The 12,719-nt window shown below is 37.8% G+C and overlaps 1 protein-coding gene across 1 annotated transcript; it reads right to left on the bottom strand.

Annotated features, from left to right (window-relative positions):
- Positions 1-1,756: 1,756 nt before the first annotated feature.
- LOC132544667 (putative tyrosinase-like protein tyr-3) lies at positions 1,757-6,897 on the bottom strand. Its single transcript, XM_060208290.1, has 5 exons — positions 6,675-6,897; positions 5,316-5,453; positions 2,848-2,982; positions 2,332-2,466; positions 1,757-1,803 (listed from the first exon to the last, which is right to left on the bottom strand). Exons 1-5 carry the CDS (start codon positions 6,895-6,897, stop codon positions 1,757-1,759), a joined length of 678 nt encoding a protein of 225 aa, XP_060064273.1.
- Positions 6,898-12,719: the final 5,822 nt, after the last annotated feature.

The raw sequence follows: 12,719 nt of genomic DNA, 5'->3' as shown, positions 1-12,719 counted from the left end.
GAATATAATCATTATTTCATACGATATTCAGAATTTAATAGCATATGTAGCATAGTTTGGCTTTAAAGCATTAAAACGTATAAGAGATGGGAAATAACTCTTTTCGTGATATTAGTGTCATTTACGATTGTTCATATACATCTAAACATAATTTCTATCTCTTTATTCCTGTCAGGATGCATACCCCATAGTTATTTATCACTTTCAGGATGCATACCCCATAGTTATTTCTTTATCATTTTCAGGATGCATACCCCATAGTTATTTCTTTATCATTTTCAGGATGCATACCCCATAGTTATTTCTTTTTCATTTTCAGGATGCATACTCCGTAGTTATTTCTTTATCATTTTCAGGATGCATCCCCATAGTTATTTCTTTATCATTTTCAGGATGCATACTCCGTAGTTATTTCTTTATCATTTTCAGGATGCATACCCCATAGTTATTTCTTTATCACATTCAGGATGCATACCCCATAGTTATTTCTTTATCACTTTCAGGATGCATACCCCGTAGTTATTTCTTTATCACTTTCAGGATGTTTATCCCATGACTATGTCTTTATATTTTCTTTATACTACCAATATACAAGCCCCAAAGCTATTTACTTTGTACCGCTAAGGGTTATCAGAATGTAGATTCATTGCTATTTTATACAGTATATAGACCCCATAATTAGTTCACCATACACGTGCTTAACACAATATAGGTTTAAGGATTTCAGAAATGCTGTTTTTAAACCCTTATAAATTTTTTCGATGAACATTATCTTGTCTGTGTTTTACCAAGAATTTCATTCATAAAACATTATATAATGTTTAAAAGTACATGACTCCTCGACACTATTTTCTCTGAAAGGAGGGATGCCAATCTGGAACATTTTTTCGCTATTCAGGGATAAGCCTATTGTTATACAGAATGATAGCTTTTATTATTAAGACTTTTCATTTTTCACCCTCAGTTTTGACCTCAGATTTTTGAAGCCCACACTAATTCTGTTGTTTGAAAAGCAGACTACATGCAGTTGACGTAAAAAGTAGAAAGGTCAAAATTGTTCTCCATCATTAATAGATGGAGCATTTCATTGGTCATTTTCATGAAGAAAACAAATCTTGGTTATTCTTTTCGTCCCTATGTAAGGATCAATAAATTGCTTCAGCGCATTAGGAAATGCCTTTGGTAATATAATATTAATATAAAATTACGATTCCTCTGCCAAGTCTATCATATATTTTTTTCTTCAGAAAACTCTCTTTTATTGAAATCACTATGTCCAGATGTGTTCTGATCAAATACTGTTTGATTTATACCTAACTGGGTTTACTTGGTTTTCAACATGAAGTATGAGTGTAGACATCATTGGCTAGATATTTCTTAAGCTTTTGACCACTAAATAAACATCATATTTCCTCGTTCATTGTATAACTAATTGAAAATGATATTAACCGCAAATCTTTTTCATGAATGGAAATTTAATCAAGTTAATGAGGTAAAAAAGTACTTTTTAAATTTTTGGTTCTGATTAGCCTATTATAGCAGTTGAAGATGTTTTGCAGTTTTCCACGGGAGTTCAGTAAGCATACTAAGATGAAACCCTATTTCTTATGGTTAAATAATTATGTTTGTCCCCAAAGGATTGTGTCAAAATTATAGATAAAACCGAAATCGAGTACTTTTATATATCGATGTTTTATAGAAATAGAATCCTAATATAACAATATTACATATACATATAGTGAAAGGATTAGACACGTCACTTCCGCCCTACAGCAAGAGGCCTCACGGTGGGTGGCTCTAACACTGAAACAGAATATAATAGAAGGCATGAAATTTGAATTATTTTCTCTTATTTTTCGTTACAAAATCGAATCGATATATGTTTATTTAATTATTTTTTGTGTATATTTATAAAGTCGGACACATATAGCATAACAACAAAGGTAACCTTTCGCTAGTTGCTACTTTATTGTATAGCGTACATGAGGCTTATAGTGTGCCATCCAATTTAACAATTTAAATAAAGCGTCTTTTCCATTGATACAGCCACATTAGCACAGACTGACCCGTCTCTTAGTTTCCTTGGAACCACAAACCGCTACTAGTAGGGATCATCGAAAACTCTTCGGGTCTTCACATCAGGTTACATTTGTCAACTCTCTTCCGACTGAGCTACCTTGGCATCTACGTAAACTTTGCATTGAAAGTCATGGGGGAATATATTTATTTGGAACATTTCTGTTAATTTATCAATCTTAGTCCTTTTTTCTGGAACGGACGATTAATAGGGAAATTGTAGAAACACAAGATGAAAATATAGGTAATATTTACCTGTACAGACGTTGCACGTGAATCTACAGCTTTCCGAAGCCCATTTCGGGAACTCCACACAAGCCTGTGGGATGTCAAATGAACCACACGTGGTCAGCGTATCAACACACAAGGGCGTCGGTGTCGTCGGACCTCCTGTACGAAATTAAAAGTTCCCACATATTATTCCATTTGGACAGGACGAACATGGCTTCCTCCAAAATAACACGCATGACTGACCCTGTCAGGGTTACACATGATTTACTACGATAATACGCATTACCCCGAAAGGCACACATAACTAACCACGAGATAATACGCATGATTTACCCAGAATTGACACCAATGACACCGACGTGGTACCTATGACTGACTTCTTCCGAAATTGACACATACAACTTACATACAACTCCAAACTTACGCCGTCAGTGCATTCAGAACTTAATCCGATAAAACGTGCATTAATAAATCATTGCATGCATAACTTAATTAATCAGGGCACACATGACTGAATTCGCCATGACACACGTGGTTTACCTTGACAAATACTACACGTGCGACGACATTTCTCGGCGGCCCATTTGGGGAAATCAAGACATGCCTTGGGTATATCGAATGTGTCACAGTAGTTAAGCTCATCCACGCAGACATGCTCTGTAGTAGTAGGTCCACCTGTGACCCCATGAGGATAGTTTAGACAAAAAAAGAAATGTTAAGATACTCATTTCAGCAGAAAGATAGATGAAATGGATTTATTGGTCCACGTGGGGCATCACATGTACCATGGAAACATGGAATACGAAAGTAAGATTTTTACACATTTATATGAACACGATGGTGGATTAGTAGATGTTTCACTGGGATTGCACAATGAAAATCACACTAAACAAACCGGCGGCCCTGCACAGATAGTACAACAAACGTTTATAGAAACAAAATATAATGATCATTTCATTATCTAAAGATTTTGTCTGAAGTTCACAAATCATTTTATCTAAATAAAATTGCTATTAAAGCAACAAAATAAAGCCAGTTAGTAAACGAACGTGCTAGTATCAGAATCGCAATCCAGGACAATTAAAACAGTTATGATGAAAACATTGAACATTGAAGAAAATATCTGGCAACTGAACGACATTATCAGAATGCACTTTCTACAACATTACTACTTCTACAATGACAACAAATGCAGGAACTCCATAAGCTGTCATGGTGCTAACTCTAGAAATGTACTGAAACTTTCTAGTAACTCGTGTCTCTTTTGTACAACCTTTGAGATAGCAGGAAGAAGATACTGCTAGTGGACTTCTCGAGGTTTGTCGTTACTTGCATTTCAATTCATTCGAATAGTGCAAAGTTAAGAATATACACATATGACTGACGCTGTTCTAAAATTATCGCACATATAAAAGTCATGATATTTATCTAGTAACGAGGCTAGTGCACATCCCCGTCTAGATTTTTACTTTGCTTTCGATTACTTTTTACTTTCTCTGTTGCCTCCCATGATTCCAAATTAAGGCCCTTAGCATCAATGACGAGTCCTAGAAGGACGAAACAACCGTATGATGCAGCATCAATGACGAGTCCTAGAAGGACGAAACAACTGTATGATGTAGCATCACTGACGAGTCCTAGAAGGACGAAACAACCGTATGATGCAGTTTATTTCATTGTTTGGCTCTACTGTATTTTTCTCTAGATTTGTATTAAAAGGTGTTGTTCGCCTTTTGTACAATCTTTGGAGTTGGTGTTCTACATGTGTATTTACAGACACAATCAGTCTTAATCTCTATGCTTCGCGATTGTAGGCAATGGAGAATTCTATTGAATCGACACCATTTGAGTTGTTGACGCTTTCGTATTTTACGTTTGCAGCTTTGCTAAGAAAGCCACGCTGACATCTGAAAAAACAACCCCTCTTGTGTAACAAGCCTTTCGAAACAATAACAAATATCATCACGTAAAAGACGACCAACATACAACACAGCGACTGGATTCTACAACAACTCATATTTGGAGTCCTTTGTGATGAATGTAACAGCTATGTGATATAGGTAATAAATTACTTCACAGATCAAGCGTAACTGTTTCACGAAATTATGGTGCTAAATAGCATAGCTCTAAGCGGAGCTAAAACATACAACAATGCGAGACGTAAACTGTTTTCAAGTCAGGACATTAGAAATAAGACACCAGTATTTCAATATAAACTAAGCAAAAGGGACAGTAACAGGACAGGAAAGCCGCTTGAAAACCATCCTTGATAATATCTAGAGAAATATACACATCGGAATATTGTTTAAACAGAAACGAATGGAAAACGTCAATAGATTATTTAATCTGATAGAAAGTACCCTACAACAAAGTGGGGATTACAACATTATAATGATAGCAGGGAAGACCTCAGAAATCAGGTTAAGTGACAAAATACGTAAACAATATTATTATTGGTTAGAGACTTGCTATGTAAACATAAAAGACATGAAGAAATAATGGATTTTATCACATTATTAGAGCTCAAACATCCATCAAATTCGCAAAAAAACCCGGAATAACACTGTCGACTGTCAAAGCACAACGGACCGAAACTGATATCTTCATTTGAAAATAAGTCGTGCTGAAACACGAATATAATGATTATTTCATCTAGAAAATTACTTCCGTCGGAAACGGCAAAGTCGGGTTAGGAGATGATTTATTCTGATAAATAACGATTGTAGGAATAACAACATTATGATAGTAGCAATGAAACCCTTAATGAAAAGAGATTAAAAGACTTGTTCAAAAATCGGAAGCATCATATTGGCCGGATACTTCAGCTGTTCATACATGTAAAACTTAAAAATAAAGAAAAATACCAGGTATATCTATCTGTAATATTAAGTTACTAAATCTAAGTCGTATATAGAACCACAATTACACACATGTGATTGGTGAAACTTCAACAATTTGACCTTCACCTGACATTCGTTACCTTTAATGTTTCTGAAACCTTGACTGACCTTGACAGACACCACAGGAGGCCTGACAGTTCGTGGTTGTCCAGCCATAATACGGAGAGTCTGAACTGCAGATGGTGCGATCGTGGTCAATGTAGTCCTGACAGTTAGTTCTATTGTCGAAGCAATTAGGGTTCGTACCTGTGACAGGCGACATAAATTGATCTCAAAATAGAAATATTACGTATCAATTAGAAAACACTCACTTAAAATGTATCTGACGCAAGGTTCCATTTGATATGAGACACAAGAAAAGAATTTTGAATTCTACCGAGCCTAAAATAAGCGACAATCTCGCCTGGGTTTCTACGCTTAGTACGGAATAATGGTTGAAGGACATTAAGTTTAAGAGATCCTTGTTAGAAGATCTGTTTATTTTCTGTATTGAAAATGGTTTCTTTATTTCAATTAAACAATATTTATTGATTAGAAACGACAATTACCGTCCTTAACAACATATTTGTCGGGGATATCATCGGACAGATTGTCTAATTATTCTATCAAGCATATAATTTTGCTTCATATTTGTAGGGCTCTGCAGATTGTCTTGTTACCTAGTGGTTGATGAAATTACAAAATTAAATAATCTTTTTCTTAATATCTAAATGAAATTACTTGTGGTACAGACCTGTGCACGTTTGCTGTTCGATCTTACGGCAATGCTATGGTGCGGTGGTGCTACGGTAACACTACTGTAATACTACGGTAGCCATACGGTTATAGTGCGGTGGTGCTACGGTAACATTATGGTTATAGTGCGGTGATGCTACGGTAACACTACGGTAATGCTACAGTAACCATACGGTTATAGTCCGGTGGTGCTAAGGTAACACTGCGGTAATGCTACAGTAACCATACGGTTATAGTGCGGTGGTGCTACGGAAACACTACGGTAATGCTACAGTAACCATACGGTAATGGTGTGGTGGTTCTACGGTAACACTACGGTAATGCAACGGTAACCATACTGTTATAGTGCGGTGGTGCAGTAATACTACATAAGTAAGACGCAAACAGAACGGTTGTGTGACGTAAATGTTACTGATGACTCTTTAAAAGTTATTGATTCCTTTTTTCAAAATCGGATTTTGTAAGAATTAACAATATTAAGGTAACGGTTCATGTTACAAGTTAACTGATAAGCTTCTCGAAGATAATTAAATTTTATAATTTCAGTAATGTAGTTAGATGCCATCATGTTCATTTATTATAATACGCAAGTCACCAGAGATGACCGTTTAAACTCTTAGAGTCTGTATCAATTTGCAACCGTCTCTAGCCCCTCAGCCAATAGCAAATAGAATTACATATATAAACGATGCACAGGTTTCACGTAAGAATTCAAAATAATTACAAGGTTACCTTTGGCGACATCAAACATCTTGTTCAAACTGTTAAATAGGAAGGCACATTTCTTCTCCGATTCTGCGACTATTGGATGAAAACATGCATGGTTACAAATATATTCCTTTGATTTCACCCAACTTTGCGACTGTCCTTCACGCTGTGACCTTCTGGGTGCTCGTGCTTCATGTGGAGTGAAACTAGGGTGGAAGGTGGCACTGCTACGTTCATAGGAGGACATTCAGCCTTAGCTTTGTCATTAAACTCTTCTTGACCAGCAGATTCATTAACTGATACCTTTTCAGAACTTTGTTCGGTAGGGGTGGCCTCGGAACACAAGTCTTTTTGTCTTCCCTATCACATCAAAGTCATCGTCGTTATCACCTGGTGGGCGGTGATGTGCAACTGATTCCAGCGTGGCTGGTTAACGCCTCTGACTCGCGTTGTCCTTGTCTGGGTGCTGGGCATGAGCGAGCTACATCCACAGGCTTTCTCATCTGTAGAGATCCATCAAGAAGCAAGCTGTACCTGTGCAGTGTCTTATCTGCCACTTCTATCCTCGTACACAGGGACGCCCGGGATGTTCTGTACTTTGGCGACATCTACCTCTGACTCCCATCTGTTCGATATGTTGCCTCTCAAATGGCAAGATCTTTATTTAAATTCGATCACCAACGTCTAGGAATGCATGTCGAGCCTTCATATCATAACTGGCCTTCCTGCTTGCCAACTCAAATGACTGATGCATACTCTTTTACTTAATCTGGTTCCTTGTCTGGATCCACATCCCCAGCCAATCCAAAGTCCGACAGGCGACCCTCTTCTGGACTCTTCTGGTCAGAGTCCAGTGCCCCTAGCATATTCCTTAGTGTCCGGTGTAAACGCTCACATGTCCCATTCCCACTGGGATGATATGGTGACGATCTTGGTTTTTCAATGTACAATAGCTGACATAGGTACCGAATGACCTACCCAAGGATGTAAGCTCCTTGGTCCGAGTTAAAGCGGTGAGATATACCATAGTGCTAGATATAGCCAAGTAACGCGTCTGCTGGCGTCCTAGTAGACTTACTGCGCGTCGGTTTGGCTTAGGCGGACCCCGTGAAATGGTCCGTCACCACTAAAACGTAAGAATATCATCCTTTACAAGTCTTCAAGCTGAGGTAGTCAAGGCATAATAACTCCGTGGGCTGTGTTATTATTATCTTAACTAACGGCACACGCTGTGTTGTTGACACTTCTTGATCAATCAGTCCACATCTATAGACATACCAGGCCAGAAGATGAGGTCCTTCAGTAACGATTAAGTTCTTTAACGCCTAGATCATGAAGGTAGGTCAACACTTTCATACATGCTGCAACCACAAGTTGATTCACAACAATAAAACACTCCGCGTTTCAATGTCAAGCTATCTAGACCTTCATAAAGGAAGCATTCTCCGCAGTTAAAGAAAGTATTTTCTTGTCTGGACGAATAAAGGGAGTTATTTGGCTGATGAGTGGATCCTGAGACCCCAGTTGTCTCCAAGTCTAAGACGTCTTGGCTGGATTGGATGTATTGCACGTCATCACCCAACTCATTACCATTACTCACAGCACTGCCAGGGAATTTTCTTCTGTATATACTGGCAGAAATTCCTATATCCGACGAAGCTGGAAGACTTGACAATACTTCTACATCCGAGTTACTTCTTTAAGTCTCCGAGGTTTTCTGTACCCTGCATGACACCTTTTAATCAATCCGAATAGTGGCACGGCTTAGAATATAGACATGTTCTTGACGCTAAAATTATCTAATACAGTTTATTTCATTGTTTGGCTCTACTGTATCTAACTCTAAATTTGTATTAAAATGCGCTATTCACTTTTGTGTCTTCCGTACAATCTTCTACACTGACAGTTATATGTTGATGAAGCAGGCAATCATCTGCTTTTCTTTTGTAGAATGTATGTTAGTTGGTTCTTGTCTGTGAATAAATTATAGGTCCGCCCGTAAAGGTAGTCACGGAATTTCTCTGTAAAGGCCTGCTTCAAGATCCGGATAATTCCGATCAGACTTACTTTTTCACCGACTGGCACAATAAATAAGACGACACTGGCCTTCCTCAGTCCTTTCCTTGAAGCATCAACATGGAGTTCGAAGGGCAATGAGAAGTCTGGACAACATGGTACCAGTGGACTGCGTTATATTTCCTTTAGCTTCAATATGCTTCTATGTCTATGAACACTCGACTACATTTGGCGTTGTTACTTTCTCTTTCTCTTCTTTCTCGGTCATGCGATCTGACTGAAATTGCTGACAAACTTACTCCGCGAATCCCAAGAAATGGCGACGTTCATCGGCATTGTTCGTGGCAGGTCAGTCACGAACCTTCTCAATCTTTGATGGGACAGCCTCGATACCATCTGCACAAACGACATGTCCCACATATATCACATTGTCCCAAAAGAAGTCAGACGTCTTTGGTGACAAATTCAGATCACTCTTCCGAAGACGCTGAAATACCTGATGGTCATCAGATGTACTAGTAAAATGATAAGATCGCCAATATCTACAAGGCAAACGGTTTAATTTAGATAAAGGTCGTTTCTTATCATTATTTTCATTATTACAAGCAACACGGAAATTACATATTGATGTATGCTTTTTTTTTTAATTTAATAAAAAGCCGCGAGCAGGATTCATAATCATAATCCAAACCGAATTTCAATAAAACTAGATCAAAATACGAAAAAAAAGAAATGTTTATAGGAAGACTCCTGAAAAATTATACGAATAAGACCATGTGTTCCGGAAGAGTAAGCGTCTACTGCTTCATTGACGACACCTGCCATGTAAATCTTGGTCAACTCAAGTAAGCAATGTCACGTTCTCAATCGAGAACAAGGTTTATAACAACGGAAACAACAATCAAACTAACAAGAACCAAACACCTACAACTTCATAACACACAAAGAAATACAATGTTTCTTAATGAGATCACTATGGCGACCGTTAAACTTCCCCATCATTTTCATCATCTTGGTTCTTTTGAATTGCTGTGTTGTGAGTTCGTCTGTCAGTTGACGACATCTTACACGATCCATTAGTACAGGAAGTTGAAAATCAATATATCTTGTCATATTCACAAAAAAAAAAAAAAAAATCTGTTGTATACGCAATGTTTTAGATCCTGACTCGATTGACTTCTAAGCGCTTGATACACAGTTTGCAGTAAATGGCATTCAAGACAAGATGCGACGGTTACGTGCACTTTACAAACTCCCTTCAGTATATGATCTACGTGTCAGTCTACCAAGAAGTTAGGTCAGCTATTGACGCCAGTGTGAAAAAACCAGTCTCAAGTATATTAATCCAAAGAATGTGTGGGTGGGATCTACTCACCATATCTACACCTTTGATAGAAGAATCAATATACAAAGTGCGGAAGTCAAAATCCAAACTTCTGATAGGAACTAGTACACTCCAATCTAACAGAGCTATTTTTTTTACCGATTCTCGGGCGACCAAAGCTGCATGGTGTGTAACGGAACCAGGAACACGTGATCACTTTATCGGTGAATGTTCTTACACTGAAGAAACGAGACAGTTGTAGAAACAGACTGTCTGGAATCCGTAATAGCTACACCAAGGACAATCTTAGCCTGGCGATTGTCAACAATGCAGACAATTTAAGATAACTTTTATGTCCCTGCCCCAGATTTTGATAGAGTTGAACTAATTTTTTTTCGGTCAATTTCGGTTTTTCTAAGTAGCCACCAAGATTTCGATATTCAAGCATTTAGCATTACGGATGAGTCCTAATAAGGTTAAATCGCTATAGGATACAATTCAATTTACTATTCGGTTCTACTGTATCTCACTAATGTTTTCTTATCGCTTGTGTGTCTTTTGTGCATTTTCCCACATAATTTATATGGAAAGTCCATCTGTCAAAAAGGAGGAAGCTGGATAACAACAACAACAACCTAGGAACCTTTTACCATATACGCAATGTTATAAAATGAACTGAATTTAATGATACCTTACTGACAAGTAAGCCATCTTTACACGAACCTTGTATAAAGTGTAAACATTGTGTTAATGGTTCCAGCTGGATTTGCCTCTTGGATATTCATTCAAGGTTCTTCACAAAATTAAGGGAAGAATTTACCAATATCAAATAACAGATCACCCGGGGCATGTAGGTGGCACAAGTAATTGACACGCCTGATTTCTGATCGTCTCAGATGACTGCATTGAATTAACTAGCCTGCTCATGTCTGGCCGATGATTTTATACGTAACAACTTTTTTATTACCGACCATGTTACACCAAAAACAAGTCTGAACGGATGTGACATACAGCTGATAGGGTAAATACTTTGATTTAATTACAAATTTTACATTTCCATACGAACTCTTTCGAAAACCATTTACGTCAAATATATGAAATTTTTGATATTTTCAATTAGATAAAATTTTATTAGATTAAAACTGAACGATCCTTAACTTCTTTACAAACGGTTTTGACCGGGATGTAAAAGACGCAAATGCTATGGTCCTGTGGTAGCACTATGGAGATGGTTCAGTGGTATGACGGAAACGCTACGGCGGTAGTGCTACGGAGATGGTGACGTAGTATGGCGGAAACAATACGACGGTAGCACTACGGAGATGGTACAGTGGTATGACGGAAACGCTACGGCGGTAGTACTACTGAGATGGTACAGTGGTATGCCGGAAACACTACGGCGGTAGTACTACGGAGATAGTGACGTAGTATGGCGGAAACACTACGGCGGTAGTACTACGGAAATAGTGACGTAGTATGCCGGAAACACTACGGCGGTAGTACTACGGAAATAGTGACGTAGTATGGCGGAAACGCTACGGCGGTAGCACTACGGAGATGGTACGGAAATATGCGTTTAAAATGAAACAGAAAATGGGTCTTCATGTTCCATTTGACCAAATTGTAACACTGCACACTTACCTACATGAGATGGTACTTGTCGTTTTACTTCCTCGGCTTTGTAATATCTACCCTGTACAAAGGACCAAATCAAGAATCTACTAAAGACATTTAAAGGGATATTTTGCACAAGTTAGGATTACATGGGGTTCTTTTAAAGAAAACTGTACAAAATCATATACTTATGTTCTTATTGGAACCGTACACCCCAATATACTATTCAAACAAACATATGTTATTTAATTTGCAGAAACTATGTACAGATCTAGCTAGATCGATTTACAAACGTTCGTGTGGCCCTGATTGCATCATAACAGGTTTGCGGTGTTTTAAGTCGAACAGAATGAAATATTTGTGTATATCATAAAATCAACAAAAAATAAGCATAGATTTGATAAGAGTACAACAACGTCAAACTATTGAAACTCTGTCTCGAAAAGGTTTAAAGATATTACACCAAGTTTGAAACTTACCCCGACAAATGTAGTGAATATGGACAGGAACAAGAGAACGAGCCAAGTATTTACTGCCATGCTGACCGTTAACTATCAAAGGCAAGACAGCAAGATTGTGAACACGATGTTTTATACTGAAGAAAGAAAAAGAGAAAAAATACTGCCATATGTCTCGACCTCAAACGCACTTAACAGTGCAGAGTTTCGCAAGGTGAGAGATAATAAAAACACCGCAGATAAGTCACGGTAAACATGACGTAAAAAACACAGACAACATCTATTAGGCGTTCAGCTTTCCAATTATGAATAATGAAATCGATAAATCGATGTAATCTGGTATTATTGATATATCGTTAAGATAAAGCTGTATCGTGTTTTCTTAGACCTTGGGCTAGGACGAGATGCTTGTATTCATTTTTACCTTCAGAATAGGATTGCTGGTAAGAGAAGACTTGTCCGTGACGTCACAAAACGTGGTCCCGTCGAACTCGTTGTATCTAAACAATTACCTGTCATCTTATATAGGAGACAATAATCAAGATTTAAAAGCTCTGTTAGCTTGATTGTGATTAAGTTAAATCTAGGATTGGAAATGTCATCCAATCAATCTGCATCATTGTTACTAATTAGTGTGTCCTCGGTCATTGACACCAA

Source organism: Ylistrum balloti, unplaced genomic scaffold (assembly GCF_031769215.1).
Source record: "Ylistrum balloti isolate Yb309-2 unplaced genomic scaffold, AGI_CSIRO_Ybal_v1 Utg369806, whole genome shotgun sequence".
NCBI lineage: Eukaryota > Metazoa > Mollusca > Bivalvia > Pectinida > Pectinidae > Ylistrum > Ylistrum balloti.
This window is presented reverse-complemented; position numbering and strand designations above follow the sequence as displayed.